At 34.6% G+C, this 18,561-nt stretch overlaps 1 protein-coding gene across 3 annotated transcripts in view; it reads left to right on the top strand.

Moving 5' to 3' along the window:
• LOC106877352 (sterol carrier protein 2) overlaps window positions 1–18,279 on the top strand; it is a 68,947-nt gene extending 50,668 nt beyond the window's left edge. For all 3 annotated transcript variants that reach the window (XM_014926239.3, XM_089350826.1, XM_014926238.3), the window contains exons 13-18: window positions 7,663–7,770; window positions 8,329–8,485; window positions 8,791–8,887; window positions 10,963–11,095; window positions 14,063–14,139; window positions 17,435–18,279. In XM_014926239.3, the coding sequence (XP_014781725.1) occupies window positions 7,663–7,770; window positions 8,329–8,485; window positions 8,791–8,887; window positions 10,963–11,095; window positions 14,063–14,139; window positions 17,435–17,530 (668 nt within the window). In that variant the 3' untranslated portion in view covers window positions 17,531–18,279. The remainder of the gene's footprint in view (window positions 1–7,662; window positions 7,771–8,328; window positions 8,486–8,790; window positions 8,888–10,962; window positions 11,096–14,062; window positions 14,140–17,434) is intronic.
• Window positions 18,280–18,561: the final 282 nt, after the last annotated feature.

Here is an 18,561-nt window from a genome sequence, read left to right as displayed (position 1 = left end):
GCTACACTTTCAGCGCACCCTCCCCTGCTACAAACTAGGTAGCAGAAGCTATCAACTACTTCTAGTTTTTCTCCCTGGACTGTGGCAAAGGTTGTTTTCTGCACATTCTCAGTGTTTATTGCTCCTGAGCATCTGCCACATACAAAAACTATATTGCTAGTTAGCCTTCCTCAATATTGCTGCACCTCTTATGTGTCCATAGCTTACACTCGGTACATCTTATGGAGTTTCTACCTACGCCTTTTCTGCAGATCGAGCAGAAGGGGTTTGTGTCTTGTCTACCTTCCTACTTATTAGGACTTATATATATATATAAAGTGAGAGAGATTGTCTATAAAATATGTATATATATGTGTAGATATATATATAAATGTATATGTATGTATACTTCATGGTGGTATATATATATCCATATAGATAGATAAATAGACGTGTGTGCGTATGTATGCACGTTTGTGTGTGTTTATATATGTATGTTTTTATGTATTTTTATGTACACATATACATATATATGTGTATATATTTATATGTACATACATGTTTTTGTGTGTTTGTATATACACAAACATACATGTGTGTGTAATATTTTCAACCAAGACATTAAATCTTATTCTTCAAGTGCTTCAATTCTGGGTATGTACATCTATTTACTAGATTGCGAACAATTATGAATAGTTTACCTCATAGTGTTTTTATGCTATTTTCTATTGCTGGTAAAACTGTCTGCATTTTTCTCAGTATGAGTATGCTAGTATATATATGATTAATGAGAGAAATGGAAGATACAAGAATCGTTATTGATCACTACAATTTTTTCGACCATTGCTGTATTGTGTATTTGTTTCTTTTTGTATCTGATATTTGTTATGGATCTTTAGAAGAATAAAGCTGTATACCTTAAATTGCCACTTCTATATACGAAGACCAAGAAGAAATCTTGCAAAATAGTTTATTTTAACAAGATACCTATTGAAATCACCTGAGGGATACAATTAAATCGGATGTTCAGTACCCCATCCACAAGATGGGTCAAAACAGTTGTAGTGATCAATAAAGATTCTTGTGTCTTCCATATTCCAGTTCTTTTATCAGTCAAATGCTCAACGAACACTGAGACAGTGAATGTGCTTTACCAGCGAACTACCAGGTGTATACTCACATTTATGTACATTATATGTATGTGTCTAATGTGATGATAGTTTTTCAAATCGTCGACTATATACTTTGATCTTAACTAAAATACAAGTGGCCATTGAGCTAAGAAGAAAGTGTAGTTTTTGAATTTCCATAAGAGACCATGTCCCAAAATTAATGATCATACTTTACAATTTCCATAAGCACGAAATCCTGTAACCTGAGGCAGTTTTAATGCAGGAGATGCTTGTATCTTACTCAAGGACACAATGCACTGCTTGATCCAGGAATCAAACCCATAACCTTGTGATCATGAGACTAGCACCCTTATTCCTAATGCACGTGTTATATATAGAACATATAAATAGAACAACCTGTAGATATAACAAATAGATATTAAATTGAAAACTGGAGTTACTACTGCTGCCTTTACTTGCTTTTTATATTTTATCAGTGAATGTAGAAAAGAAAATTAATTATTACTTTGACCTTTAGACATATATGTTTTGTTAGCATATATGTATTTAGAGCATAGTATACTTTTAGTAACATCTGGGACAATTGTTTCTTAAGCTATTTATTTAGTAATTTTTCTGCTACACTTCTAGCTTTTACTTGTATTCTTTTTACATTGAAAACTAACTGAGGTAAAACATAGCAACTATTCGGTAAGTTTATCAAATGAACACTATTTTTACTTCCTTTAAACATACTAAGTATTAGATTTATAATTTGTTTTGTTTGACTTAAAATATCTTTATTGCTAGTCTTAAAATATTTTTATTGCTAGAGTTTGTATTTTGTTTGTAATTTCAAGTAATATTGCTTTCAAATTTTGGTACAAGGCCAGCATTTTGGGGGTGGGGGTAAGTTAATTACATCAACGCCATTATTCAACTGGTATTTATTTTATTGACCCCGAAAGGCTGAAAGGCAGGTCTGGAATTTGAACTCGGAACATAAAGACAAACAAAATGCCACTAAACATTTTGCCCAGTGCAGTAATGATTCTCCCAGTTCACTGCCTTCAAGTAACATTGATAATATAAGGCAGCTAGCTGGTGGGACTGTTGGCACGCCAGGTAAAATGCTTAGCAGCATTTCATTCTTCTTCACATTCTGAGTTCAAATACTGCTGAGGTTGACTTACCCAACTAAGTACTAATTGAATACTGGGGTTGATGTGATCGACCCCCCCCCCTGAAATACTGGGCTTGTGCCAAAATTTGAAACCGATGTTGTCAATAATATAATAATTTGGATTTTTTTTTTTTTCACATTTCTTTCTGCTTATTCTGTGTGTGTATCTTTGTACAAGTAGGAGGGTTATTGTTGAAAATAATTAAAGGAAAATAAATGTCACTGTCATAAGGGTGGAGTGTGGTGTGATGTTTCAAAACAGGCTTTCCCCATCGTCTTTAAGTGCGTATTGCAAAAATAATATGTAATACGCACTTACGCACCTGTCACTAGGGTCTGGGGTGGTGGGGTTGAAAAATCTTACATTTTCAAGAAAAATTTTTCCATAAAATCTTCCGTCACTCATCATTTTGAAGTGTGTGGTGAATAACATTCCAAAGAATCCCAATCAAAATGGAGAAAATAGCATACTTTTCTGTTAGTAAATATGTTTACTTATTAACATGCACACACACACTTGCTTGATGCTACTGGGGTGGGAAGATGAGGAAGGTACCAGGTAGTCGCAGGTTATGCTAGAAACAACAGCTAACTCTCTCTTAAAATCACATATCTTTTCATCTGGGAATATTTTCAAATATTTTTCTCTTTTTTTTGTTACTGAAAAGGCTTTCCCCACTGTTTCTACATGTGTAGTGTAAAAAACATTGGTCCAGAGGGTGGAGTGAGAAAAAAAATCATAAATTTTCAAAAGTTTTTTCATGAAAAGTTTCTTCAGATCACTTCCAAAGCCATGGTGATAACAAAATTGGGAAAATCCCTGTCGAAATGCTTAGATTTTATAGAACAAAGCCTTTTATTAATAAACATAAACAATGATGAATAAAATTTTAAATCTTTTATTTGTTTGTCTTTAGACTGCGGCCTTGCTGGGGCACTGTCTCGAAGAATTTTAATTAAACAAATTAAGCTGGTTACTTATTCTACTCTTTTTGCTGAACTGCTCAGTTATGGGAACATAAACACACATGCGTTCACACACACACACACACACACACACACAAGCTTCTTTCAGTTTCTGTCTTCAAATTTGCTCACAAGGCTTTGGTAGAAGACGCTTGCACAACGTGCCACGCAGTGGGACTAAACCTGAAACCATGTGGTTGAGAAGCAAGCTTCTTACCACACAGCCATGCCTGCACTTATGTTTATCATTATTTTCTTGATTTTATCATCTACTAAATATAATATTAACAAAGATTTATTAGAGAAGATTCAAAATATTGGATAATTGACAAGAACATTAAGATAAACATAAGTTATACACAGCAAAAGTAAATAACTCAGAATTTGAAACATAAAACACATTCATTTACAAAATATGCTATCTTCTCTGCTTCTTTTCAAAGCCTTTGAAATTTGTTCCACTGAAAGACAGAATTTTCCTAATGACTGATGATTTACTAAAACTAGAACAAATTTCCTTTTTTTTCTTTTATTAACTTTAAAAAAAAACAAGTTGAGGTTATCTGCATGACTGAAACATATTAGGTCAAAATGTGTGTTTGAAGTATCTCACACTTCACTAAATATAAGTTATTAGACATATCAGTTTGAAATAAACAGTCAAGTGATAAACTGAAAGACATTGGGTTATATAAGTATTATCAGTATAATCTCTTAGTAAAATTCAATTATAGCCGTTATCTATTACATTTTTTCATGACATAATTTCTTTTAATATTCTGAATCCAACCCCTTTCCTTATTCTTTTAATCACCTATAGGAAATAAATTTTGATAATCAAGTTGCAGCTTAAATCTGTGACTGTATGGTAAGAAGCTTGCTTCCCAACCACGTGGTTCTGGTTTCAGTCCCACTGCATGGCACCATGGGCAAGTGTCTTCTACTATAGCCTTGGGCTGACCAAAGCCTTGTGAGTGGACTTGGAAGACAGAAACAGAAAGAAGTCCATCGTATGTGTGTGTGTGTGTGTGTGTTTGTCTCCCACCACTATTTTACAACTGGTGTTGGTGTGTTTATGTCCCTGTAACCTAACAGTTCAGCAAAAGTGACATAGAATAAGTACTAGGTTTCAAAAAATAAACAAATAAGTACTGAGGTTGATTCATTCGATCAAAAATTCAAGGAGGTGCTCCAGCATGACCACAGTCTGATGACTGAAAGAAGTACAAGAGATATAGTTCTCAGCTTAGATATTTCATAAAACAATCCTATATCATTCACATATTTCTGTCAATTTTCTTTCTGTTTATATAATTTACTTTACCCAACTAATTATAATCAATCCTTTTATACTAAATTCAATAAATGATAAAATTTGAAAGGTAAAAACCAACCTGGCTTTCACCAGTTTGACCTCAGCTCATGTAAAATTTTAAAAATCGAAATGATTTCCTTAATGAAGCTCCCATACCATAATCCTTTTAGTGCAGAAATCAGATATATCCACTCAAAATTTCATTACCTTCAACTGGGGGAGGCAGTTTTGTATACCAATCTTTGGTATATATTGTTGAAGAATGTCATGTTTGAAACTATTTATTGATGAGATACGTTAAGTTTATAGAAGCAGAAAATACCAAATCTATTTTTTGGTAGATCTTTATCATCATTACTAGGAATCATCATCATCATCATCATCATCATCGTTTAACGTCCGCTTTCCATGCTAGCATGGGTTGGACGATTTGACTGAGGACTGGTGAAACCGGATGGCAACACCAGGCTCCAATCTAATTTGGCAGAGTTTCTACAGCTGGATGCCCTTCCTAACGCCAACCACTCAGAGAGTGTAGTGGGTGCTTTTACGTGTCACCCGCACGAAAACGGCCACGCTCGAAATGGTGTCTTTTATGTGCCACCCGCACAAGTCAGTCCAGGGGCACTGGCAACGATCTCACTCGAAAATCCTACGGGAGCCAGTCAGGCGATACTGGCAACGGCCACGCTCAAAATGGTGCATCTCATGTGCCACCCGCACAAGAGCCAGTCCAGGGGCACTGGCAACGATCTTACTTGGCTTGCCGGGTCTTCTCACGCACAGCACATTTCCAAAGGTCTCAGTCACATGGAATTTAATTTTGCATTCAAAGAGTTAAGATTACTTTAATCCAACATTGAGGTTGCAATCGCCTTTTTTAATATTCCTTGTATAATATTTCTCTGTCACACTCTAACCTTTCATCACCTGATACTGGATTATCTCGTCGAGTACCCCTTCCGTTATAGCAAGACACCTGTTTCTGCCTCTGTCTCTTTGTCACCCTCTAAACTTTCATCCTCTGACACGAGTACCCCTCCTCAAATTCCCGTGCCCCTCTCATAATTCCTTGTCTTGCAAGTTACACAGTGACCCTGCCAGTGCTGGTACCACATAAAAAGCATTCAGTCCACACTGTAAAGTGGTTGGCATTTGGAAGGACATCCGGCTGTAAAAATCATGTTAAAATTAACCTCACCTGTGCTAGTGCCACGTAAAAGCACTGAGTCCACTCTACAGAGTGGTTGGTGTTAGGAAGGACATCTAGCCATAAAAATCCTACAAAAACAGACACAGTAGCATAGAGTAGTTTTTCTAACTGGCCAGCTTCTGTGAGCCATGCTACTCATGCATGCACGGAAGATGGACATTAAACGATGATGATGAACTCTAAGGAAATTTGATAACTACAAAGGCTCATCATTTTTTTCTCTTTTCTTTTTATGGCTTAGAGCAATGGTTCTCCACCATAGTTCATATGACCCTTGGGGGTTCACATAAGATTTGGTGGAGTCCATGCAAACAAAGTAGTAAATTAGGGAATCTATAATTGTATTTAAAGGGTGTATAAAAAAATTTGCTTTAGATATATTGACTGCAAGAAACAGCTTGGTTTCTTTCTCTAATGTTTTACATAGTTTAACATGTTTCTGGTCACAGAAACATTCTCTCAGAGAGTGTTATTACAAATCTCTGCAAGAGAATGAGTGAGAGACAAAATAAGAATATCGAAAGTACCTATAAAAATAGTTTTTAAACACTGAATGGCTATGGGGATTCACCAGAATAATATAGTAATCAAAGAGGTTCATAGGTGATTGAAAAGCACTGGCTTAGAGGGTAAAGGGAAGCACCTTGACCTTTTGCAGGATATCCAAGACTGATGTGAGGTGGGCATCATTCATGAGTTGTCCTCATATCAAAAACTTGATCCAAATATTTAAATGAATAGACTTATTGACTCTGAAAGGATGAAAGGCAAAGTCAATCTTGGCAGAATTTGAACTCAGAACATGAAGGCAGACAAAATACTGCTAAGCATTTCACCCTGCATGCTAATGATTCTGCTAGCTTGATGCCTTATCTCAATGGTTCCCAAAGTGAGAGATATTGTCCCCACTGGGGCGATGGAAAGTTCTAAGGGTGAATTGAAGAAAAGTGGGACAATAATGGGGTAGCGAATCCTGTAAAAATTGGGGTGATAATGGGGTGGCGATTCATGTAGAAACAACAAAATAATGGGTTCATTGAGTTAAGTCTTATTTGTGAAATACAGTTGCTTTGAATTTGCTTCAGAAAGAGGTCTATGCTTGTGATGGTTAGCTGGGGTGGGTGGCTAGGAATGTGGCCTGGATGTCAAGGGGGCAGCCCAAAAAAGTTTGAACCACTGCCTTAAATGATAGTGATAATTACATTCATAGGTGTAGGCATGCTTGTGTGGTTAAGAAACTTGCTTCCCAACCATGTAGTCTTAAGTTCAGTCCCACAGTGCAGCACTTTGTGAGTGGATTTTGTAAATGGAAACTGAAAGAAGCCTGTTATATGTGTGTTTGTGTATCTTCCTGTAACTTAAGAGTACATCAAAAAGCAATCAATAGTATAAGCATCAGGATTTTAAAAAATGTATTGGGATTAATTTGTTTGACTAAAACCTTTGAGACAGTACTTCAGCATGGCTGCAAGTCTTGTGACTGAAATGAAGAAAACATAAAAGATTCATTGACTAAATTTTCACCAAGTATATAAGGTAGAAATATCTTATTTAGCCATTTTTCTAAAGCAGGTTTGAATTTCAGTCTCCTCACATTTTCCTGTTTACTTTAAAAAAAAAAGAAACACAGTCTGTGATAATTATTATCATCACCAACAGCAGTAGCATCCCCAGCATGTTACATCTACTTTTCCATGCTTGCATGGGTTGGATTTTTTTCTTTTTGAGGCAGTGTTTTACAGCTGGATGCCCTTTCTGTTGCCTCTTGCAAGGACATGGTGTACCTATTGTAAAACTAGAATGCACATGGTAAATCTATGATTACCATCAAAATTGTTTACTTTCTATGTATTGATGCTGTAGTTTGTTTGTCTTGTAATTTTTTTTTTTTTAGGCAAAGCTGGTGAATTTATAGATAATGGTGATAATACTTTTGGAGGAAAATTTGTGGTGAATCCTAGTGGTGGTTTGATTTCTAAAGGACATCCTTTAGGTGCTACAGGTAAGAACTGAACATAATTAATTGTTTAACCCTTTTGTATTTAAACTGGCCATATCTGGCCTAATATTTTACTTGTTTTATGTTCAGATCAGCAAAATTTTGCCTCTCACACCTATGCTACAATGTTATTCTAAAGATAATCAATCACATCATCAAAATCTCAGAGCAACAAGGTAATATATGATTAATGCAAAACAATGTGAATAAATAAGTATTACATTTGACAGAGAAATCTGAATGCAAAAGGGTCAAATGATTGAAACATTTTCCATGTTCTTCACTTAATATAGATTCTTACTACATTGAAATAAATAAGGCTTCAAGCTGGTAGAATTGTTATTAAATACTATAGTGGTTGACTTTGCCTTTCATCATTTTGAGTTTGATGAAGAAAAAAAAGTACCAGTTGAGCGCTGGGATCAATGTAACTTCCCCAATCTGACTTCCCTTTCCTCCTTAATATTTCTGGCCTTGTGCCACAATTAGAAAGAATTATATCGGAATAAATACTTTCACATCAATTTGTAATTTGTTATTGCAACTATTTTCATTTAACAGGATTAGCTCAGTGTTGTGAACTCTGCTGGCAACTACGTGGTTTGGCTCAGAAACGTCAAGTTCCAAATGCAAAACTAGCTCTACAGCAAAATATTGGCTTAGGTGGTGCTTCAATTGTAGCTGCTTATAAACTTGGATTCCCTTCAGAAGCTCAAAGGTAATTATCATATTTTGAGAATTAGTATAATTGATTGTACATACAATAATTTAAAATGCGATAATGCAAGACACTTGCCCAAGATGCCAAATAGTGGGACTGAAATAATTTACAAACACTTATAATATGCTTCTTTTTGTTTTAATATTTTCACTCTAAATACCTTTTAAAGTAATTTACATTAATTGCACACCAAAATAAGCTATACTTCATATCATGAAATGATTTAGAAACAAGGTACTATTACTATTGAAATTGCAAAAACAATTATATATTAAAATGAAATTCTATTTGTGTTTTTGTAGGCAATCCACTTTGAGCATGTCTAATGTCAGTTCTGCAACAGAACAGGATTTCAAATCCTATCCCGTGTTTGAATTGATTAAACAGCAGCTTGAAACTGTAAGATATTATTAAGTTTGTTGTACTAAAGCAATAATGGAATGTTAACTGTGATAAACATTATTTTTATTCTAGTCAGGGTAGTTTGAAAGAAGCCAATGACACAGTCTCACCTTTACAGCTAGATATCATGTAGACACTCTGTCTCTCTCTCTCTCTCTCTCTCTCTCTCTCAGTTATGTTACCAGAGTCTATGTTTTAAATGCATGAAAGCTTTAATTATTTTAAATATGTTACTCAGTCAGTTTTTGGTAAATTTAAAGTTTATATTACCATATATACTCAGCTTTAAGTTGCATTTTTTTTCTTTTAAATTTTTACCTCAAGTTGGGGGTGCAACTTATAAGCGCATCCTATAAAAAAAAAATCTTCAGATATTTTCTAGGTACATGCCACATCTGAAGTTTTGACACTTGGAATAACCGAAAAGGATAAAATTTTACATTATAAACAACGGTTTCTAAAATGCATGGACTTAATGGGATAACAATTGTTGTAAGTCATCTTCAGCTTACTGAAAGCTCAGTTACCGAACAACAACTATGTTGTCACAATTCCCAATTGAACTTTGCTCTCCAACATCAAAAATGTCACTGTGACTTATGGCCAGGTCAATGATAAAATTTCCGATTTGAACCATGTATGTTGGGGGTGTGTCGCATAGGCAAGGGCATTTTATAGTCATTTTATAGTACTTCAAAATACTGATTAGATTATATTGGATCATCCCATAAATAAAGTGGGGTTTTTTTTCAATTGCATGAACTAAAAGTCAAAGGGGCACATGATAAACTACCTGCATCAACTTGCTATAAAAACAGGTAGTAATTTTACGTTGTCCTTATTCTTAGTGCAAGTTTTGAAGAGTGCAGTTCGATTTTAAGAGTTATTTTTTCAAAGCTATAATGGAAGTCACAAAGAAGCATATTCGGCATATTTTGCTTTATGAGTTCAATAAAGGCAACAATGCAATAGAAAGTGCAAGGAATATTAATGCAGTATATGAGGATCAGACAATAAATGTAAGCCAGTGCCAATGGTGGTTCCAGAAATTCTGAGCCGAAAACTACAGCCTAGAAAATGAGCCTCATCCTGGAAGATTTGTAGAGCTTAATGAGGACATCCTGCAAACCCTAGTGGAACAAAATCCCATTGTAATTGTTGAGGAACTAGCAGAGAAGCTTAGATTTGGTCATTGAACCATTCATCAACACCTGCATGACATCGGAAAAGTCAGCAAATTGAGTCAATGGGTTCCTCACAAACTTTCCGAGTCTAATCACATGCAGAGAGTGAATGTGTGCTCTTCTTTGCTGTCATGTCTCATGAATGAACCTTTTTGGGACCGTATAGTGACTGGTGATGAGAAATGGGTTCTCTATAAAAATGTCAAGCACTGAAGACAGTGGCTAGGCAAAGGAGATACACCGGTACTCCAAGCTAAAGAAGGTCTCCACACACATAAGGTGTTGTTATCTGTTTGGTGGGATATGAAAGGTTTAGTCTACTTTGAACTTTTAAACCCAAACCAAACAATAACAAAGGAGATCCACTGCAAGCAGCTTGAGCAGATTAAGTCAGTACAAGAAGGAAAATGACCACCTTTGCTTTCAAGATGAAAGGTGTTCGTCCATCAGGATAATGCTCAGCCACATACAGTGAGGATAACATTCCAAAAGGCTGAAGCAGTTTGAATGGGAAACAGTGCTCCACCCACTATATTTGCCGAACATTGCCCCATCTGATTATCATTTATTCCACAGTCTTCAAAATCATTTGGATGGAAAAAATATGAATTCTAGAGACAAGGTCAGAACAGTAGTTGATAAATATTTTTCATCACAGGCAAGTGAATTTTAGAAGAGAGGCTTTGCAGGTCTACCAAATAGATGGAAGAGCATTGTAGAAAATGAAGGAGAGTATATTTTAGATTAAAAAATAATTTTGTTTATCTTAATTTTGAAAAATAAAAGAAGTATTTAAAAAATGCATTATTTGTGGGATGACCCAATATTTTATAGAATACTTTTTGTTTTAAATCTAGAATTTTTATCTGAGTTTATTATTTTATATAGGATGGTGGTGCAATGGTGAAAAAAATTCAAGGAATCTACTGTTTTGAAATAACCAATGGTCCAGGTAATACCACTGGAAAATGGATTGTAGATTTGAAGAGTGGCACTGGAGAAATTGGTTATGGATTAGATAGTTAGTATCTTTATTTTTCCCTTTGCTTTCTATAACATTTCTAATTCCTGCAAAATTAAGTTGTATGAAATATTGAGTTCTAAAGAAAATCTTGTATATACTTTCATATTCTCACATAAATTCTAATAAATTGCTGTAAGAAATAATAATATGAAACTACTTGCAATATATGTGTAATTATTGATCAAAGAATAATGTTGATTCTTAAGTACAATGCTGTAAGATAAATTCTTTCTTATTTCATACTTTTAACCTTGTAAACTCTAAGGAAAACTATCCAAACATTAAGTATCCTAGCCACATGGAAAAACAGCATGTGAAACCAACACACACAAACTCATGGTAGCATGGGAAATGCATGTGTAACTTGTATATTTTATTTATGGTCATCTTTTAATAAGAATATTGTATTATAAAGGAAGTGTATAGTAAGTGTATTTATTGTGCATTATTTATTATAATCTATCTATATCTATAATATATATATATAAAAGAGAGTTTGTGTGTGCGTGTGCTTGCACGCACATATATTCCTTATGCATTTAAAAACTAAGTTGCTGATTTTGACATGGGGTATCAAAAGATTCAATAATCTTTTGGCTACCAAATAAACTTTATTTTCATTTACATATTTTCTACATTATCTCAACAACCAGCTTTAATTATTTGAAAGACACTGCTCTACAATGACCAGGTTTCATTAGAAAGAGAAAATAGTTTCACACATTCAATTTGAACCAAACTTACAAAGTGTTGCATTACATGAGTGACGATATGTGAATAATGAAAGTAATGTTTCTCCAAATTAGTCACATCTGTACTATAATAAAGAAAGAAGTGGGAGCACTGAGGGTATTATGTGGCCATGAGGTGGGTGGTGGCCCAAAAAGTTTGAGAACCTCTGTTTTAAAAAAAAAAGAAATTTGTTTATCTTAATTTTGAAAAATAAAAGAAGTATTTTAAAAATGCATTATTTATGGGATGACCCAATATAAAGGCTACCAAATACACTATGTTTTTGGCACAACAACTCTCTTTTACTACTAAAATAACCTCAGAAACGAGGTTGGGTTCCACAATTTTGAGGTCATTTTGAGGCAATATTTCGATTTGCTTCTAATGTTTCACTTTCATCTAATGTTTCATACATGCACAGAATTCTACTCAGACAAACATGAAAGTGTACACATAAATATTGCATTAAAATAAGCCACAACCAAAATAATTTCATTAAAAGACATCCATTTCTCCTTATGTTATGAATAAATACAGTCACTCACTTGCTCTCTCACATGCACACATACAAAAAAGATGTATGCATATATATTTATGTACGTGTATATGAAAGATGCGTGTGAGAGAGAGTGACTGAGTGCCACTTACACACACATGCAAAAAAATACATACATGACAACACACACCTTCACTCCCTCTCTCTCTCACACACACACACATCCATTTCATATACATTTGCATATATCTTTCACTTTCTCCTCTCTTTCACTTTCTGCTCTCATTTCAAAGCCAGTGTCACCTTTTCACTTTCTATTTCTGCTCTCTTCAAAGCATAAAGAAATTTTTAAAATTTTAACAAACAGTCATATGATCCCATATGATCACATTGACAACTTTGGTGCTTCAAATGAAAGAATGCCATAAAATAACTTCCTTTGGCACACACATACACTCTAGGTAAAACTTCTGTACGAATCGTGTTATTTTTTGTTGTGTGCATGTGCAAAATTACAGCTCAAATCCAATTGAAATGACTTTTATCTATTCTGTAATTTGTATTTGTGATGAGCATATTTAAAAACCTGATCTTTGATATGAACTTAAAAGGAAGTTCTCTCAGAAATCCTGTCCTTTACTTGTTGTTTCTAGCATGTCCAAGGTGACATTTGTACCCCTCCCTCCTTATATTTTTCATAAATTTCTTCCAATTCCTGTTTTCGATACAGGAGATTAGGATTTCGCCCAAAAAACATGTTCTCAATATTCTAATTTCCTCCCTCCCCACCCTAACTTCTTCATTTTTACTTTTTTACAAATCTTTTTCTTTGTAATCTACAATGAAAAAAATAGTACAAATCTTTAAAAAATTTCTTCTTCCTCTTTCCTTAAAGAAACACTAAAATCTCCTTACCAAACATCCACCCATCAACTCAAAAAGCTACAAACTCCCAATGTTTCACTTTTGGCTTTTTAGAAAGCGGAGAAGTTTCTTCAGAAATAATGTCATTTACAAGTTGTTTCCAGCATATCAGGTTTTCTAGTGATGGTCTGGTATTTTTTACATCTGCTATTTCTGTACAATTTTGTGCATGCTTGAAACATTAGACAAAAATGAAACATTGGGAAGTTTTAGCTTGTGTGTCTGTTGTAACAATTTTGCAATTTGAAGCTAGTACATTGTTCAATAACTCTTTTCTTTTCTTTTTTTTTCCAAAAGCATAAAATAGATTTCTTTTGAGCAAGAACAAGAGCAGCTCATTAAAATGAAGGAGGAATAGATTAACTATTACTAAATGTATTGAACAGTGGGGGACTAAAGGCAGTATTTTGAGCATAATTAAAAGCTGGTTGATATTCTATGGTTTTGTTGCTAAAATGCTGGCCAAATTGTCAAATTCAAATCCATATAAATTCTTTGTATTCTGCTTTCAAACAATGCATATTGCTCTTCTTTCTCAAGTCAGTTCATAAGGAAAAGCATACAGCTGTAAACACACAGGATGCAATAACTTAGAAATAAACAACCTATGTTAGAATGGAATAAGAAGATACAAAGCTCATGTTAAGTCCCTCAAATTCAATCAGGGGAAAGAAGTGAATATGATGGGGAAATGACAAACTCAACCAAAGGTTAAATAAAGTGAATGGGTTTAATTTTTTTTTTCTTTTGTTTTATTATTAAAATAACTTGAAAATAACATCACTTCTAAATATTTTGTCTGTTAATTTCAGAGAAAGCTGATTGTACAATTAAAGTATCTGATGAAAATTTCCCACTCTTGATGTCTGGAAAACTTAACCCACAGCAGGTGAGTTAAAGTACTTTGATAATTTCTACTATCAGTCTTTCGTGCCGGTGGCACGTGAAAAGTCATTCGAGCGAGATTGTTACCAGTGCCCCTGGACTGGCTCCTGTACTGGTGGCACATAAAATACACCATTTTGAGCATGGCTGTTGCCAGTATCGCCTGACTGGCCTTCATGCCAGTGGCACATAAAAGCACCCACTACACTCTCGGAGTGGTTGGCATTAGGAAGGGCATCCAGCTGTAGAAACTCTACCAAATCAGATTGGAGCCTGGTGTAGCCATCTGGTTCACCAGTCCTCAGTCAAATCGTCCAACCCTTGCTAGCATGGAAAGCGGACGTTGAACGATGATGATATATAAACAAAGAGATGTCACTGAAGAAAAAACAAAGGTTTGTGTAATGAACTTCATTAGCTTAGAGCTGTTTCTGCTATGTGGTAGACTGTTAGTTGAGTCCCTGGACTGTTAGATTCGGTAACATCCTATAGTTTCATCACAGCCTTTAATATGAAGTGCACATTATTTGGGAAAATTACATTTTCAGAACATACAGATGAAAAAGTTAATGCTGATGCCTATGGAAAGAGCTGTCCAAATGTAAGAAAAAGTTTGGAGATGTATGTATGCACTTATGCAAGAATGAAATAAAAAGAAAAAGAATTATGCAGATATATAGTCTCGCAGAGAGGTCAGAGATACATGGGCAAATACACACACACACATGTATATCATATACCTGAACCAAATTGGAAGTGAACTGAATCATCAGTCCATCACTGTATGTTCGTGATGTTGATAGACTATAAAAGTCTATGACTTTCAGTTGTTTTAGCATCTGGTGCTTTGGGCGTCATCCCCACCATGCTTAATCACAGTCTACCAGTGAAAAGCAAAGCACTTGCCTTGAATATGTGTGATTAATAATGTTTACAACACTAAAGCTGGTTCTAATTCATCATCTGACACAAGATCCCCTGCTCCAATGCCCCATCCTCTATAGCAAGACACCTGTTTCTGTCTCTCTCTCTCACACTCTAACCTTTCATCATCTGACACAAGATCCTCTCCTCCGATGCCCCTTCCCCATCTCAAAATTCCTTGTCTTGCAAGTTGCTTGGTGACCCTGTTGGTACTGGTGCCATGTAAAAAATATACAGTTATAAAAACCATGCCAAAACTGACCTCGCTTGTGCTGGTGTCAAGTAAAAAGCACTCAGTCCACTCTGTGGAGTGGTTGGTGTTAGAAAGGGCATCCAGCTGTAAAAACCTTGCCAAAACAGACACAGTAACCTGGAGTAGTCTTCTACCTGGCTGGCTCCTGTCAAACTGTCCAACCCATGCTTGCATGGAAGGCAGACATTTAATGATGATATATACACACACACACACACACACACAAATGGATATATATATATATATAAAATCATCATTTAACGTCCATTGTCCTTACTGGTATGGGTTGGACGGTTTGACCAAGACTGGCAAGCTGGAAGGCTGCACCAGACTCAAGTCTAATTTGGCATGGTTTCTATGGTTGGATGCCCTTCCTAATGCCAACCACTCTGAGAATGTAATGGGTGCCATTTGCATGACACCAGTATCAGCCATGACTGATTTTACTTGGCTTGATGGGTCTTCTTCTCAAGCACAACATAATGCCAAAGGTTTTGGTCATTAGTCATTGCGTCTGTGAGGCCCAACACTTGAAAGAGATTTTCGCACTCCACCAGCATTGGTCATTTTGCCTATATGTATATTTATTTATAGCTCTGTGGTTAAGAAGTTCACTTACCAGCCACTTTTTTCTGGCTTAGTCCCACTGTAAGGCATCTTGGGCAAGTGTTTTTTTTATTATAGCCCCTGACTATAATAGAAGACACTTACCCGTTATTATAGTTTATTAAAGGCAGAATGCTGGTAGAATTGTTAGCACACCAGACAAAATGCTTAACTGTATTTCTTCCAACTATTTACATTCTGAGTTCAAATCCTACCAAGGTCAACTTTATCTTTCATCCTTTCCTGGTTGATAAAATAAAGTACTAGTCAAGTAGTGGAGTTGGTGTAATCAACTAACCCCCTCCACTCAAATGTCTGGCTTTGTGCTAAAATTTTGAAGCAGTTATTACGGTTTATTATTTTTTGACCAATAAACTCTTGTTTATTGGTCTTTATCCGTGGGTCCAGTACAAATACCAGCTTGAAAGTGCAATGTGGAAAGGGTTCAAAAGATAACCATACTGCATCGTCTGTCATGCAGGTTAACAAGGGATGCATTCAGATCTTAGGATGAAGAATCTGTTTGAAAAATATATTGCAGACTCCACCCTATGCCAGTATAGCCAGCAATAAGCCTGCAACTTGATCTGTGAGGCATGAGGTGAGAACACAATGGATGCATATTTTTTCCAATGAAAGAAACTTCAGTGAATGCTGTTTTGATGATAAAAGCACAAGGCCTGAAATTTGTGGGGAGGGGACTAGTCAATTACATCGATTCCAGTATTTCACTGGTACTTAATTTATCAACCCTGGCAGCATTTGAACTCAGAACATAGTTGGATGAAATACTGCTCAAGCATTTTGCCCAGTGTGCTAATGATTCTGCCAGCTCACCGTCTTGGTAAATCAGTAATAATAATAATAATAATAATAATAATAATAATAATAATAATAATAGGAGGACATAGACAAAATACATTTATATTAAGTTGTAAAAATGCAATCAACAATTCCGGTTTCATTGATGCTGCATTCAATTTAATGACGTAACAAAATCAACTATAGTGTATCTGAGACTATCCTATACAGAAGGGAATGATCTAAGGAAGATTTGGTCGTTATTTCTAGCAGGTTTAATGCCAGTTAAGTGACCATGTAGAGGTTTCCTCATTAGCTCATATAACTGCCTTTTTGTGTATAGTGTTTTCATAAAACACCTTCAAGAAATTCTCAAACAGTTTGAGAATGAAAGGAAATATTTTTCTTTATTTGTCTAAGAAAAAGAATAAATAATGTTTTTTTTGTAAAACACTAGTTTAATGAAAAATACCATATTCTCTTATTAACAAATTATCTTAATTGTTCAATTTATGAAGTTCCATAGAAAATGGTTTCATAATCTTTGTTATTATACACAAACAAGCACAAATTTCTTTATACCATTGAATGCTACTTAAGCATTAATCCTGAAATAATTCTGCTTTCATATTTATAGTAATAGAGTTTTTCATTGTAACTCCATCTCTCTATAATTTCCTGTCTTTTATATGTCATTTCCCCTTTTCTTTTCAAGGCTTTCATGAGTGGTAAGCTGAAAGTATCTGGAAAAGTTGCCCTAGCAATGAAACTAGGGAATTTGAAGATTAAAAATCCAGTTTCAAAACTGTGATAGAAATTGGAAGTTTAAATAACAGCAGTGTAATTTTAATAAATTATAATCAATTTGCCATTCTACTGGATTTTTTTTTAAATCTCCAAAACATTCTTTAAAATAATTATTAGTGATTCTTGATATTTTTCATTCCAAATTAGAATTGCTTATAAATTATTTTATTGCATCAGTTGATGTTGAAGTTTTATTTTTCCTTCTGTTCTTGAGGTAAAGCATTATGTATCAAATCATTTTATGGTTAAAAGTAGAAAGAATTTGTATTTATTAGGTATTTGGAACAAGCCCTGCATATAAGAATTAAAGTGTTTGTAAGCAAGGTTCTCGAACAAAGAAAATTCCAATAACAAAACATATCATTTTAAAAAGTATCCTTTATGTGCTGGGCACAAACATAAGCTAATGTTGTTGATTAGACTAAATTATTTGAATTATACATCATCTAATATTCACTTCACCAACAACTTGAGATATTCAAACAGTAAATATGATAGCAACTAATGTGTTCATAGAACTTCTGGAGTTTGTGGGTCCAGTGATTATATGAATGGATGATATAGCAAATCAACACAAACCATCTGGCTATTAAAAAATTTAAAAACTTTGGGTTTTTTTCTTCCAATTATCTCCTTTAATTGAAATGATGTAAGCTTCCAGAATCAAGTTGTTTTGTTTGAACAAAATTTACTCTATTTTTATAGTATAACTTTTCAGTCTGACTTTGTAATAAAGTTTCATTAATTCACAAATGCATTTTTGTTTTCAATGCAAATACTTAAAAATATAGATTATAATATATACAGTTCAAATAATTAAATCTAATGAATAAGATAAAGTAGTAGATTCAGCCAGAGTTTACATTGTTATATGTACCATATATATATATATATATATATATATATATATATATATATATATAATTAAGATTCAGCTGAATTAGGTACTTAAACTGAGGGCACCAAGCCAGTTCGGCCTCCCTCTGCACGTACGTCCGTTTGAGCCGAATTCGAAAGTACGTGCGTCCGTTCGGC

This window comes from Octopus bimaculoides, chromosome 4 (assembly GCF_046866305.1).
Source record: "Octopus bimaculoides isolate indiv1 chromosome 4, ASM4686630v1, whole genome shotgun sequence".
NCBI classification, from domain to species: Eukaryota; Metazoa; Mollusca; class Cephalopoda; order Octopoda; family Octopodidae; genus Octopus; species Octopus bimaculoides.
The sequence above is the reverse complement of the archived record's forward strand: the minus strand, read 5'-3'. Positions and strand labels throughout refer to the sequence as shown.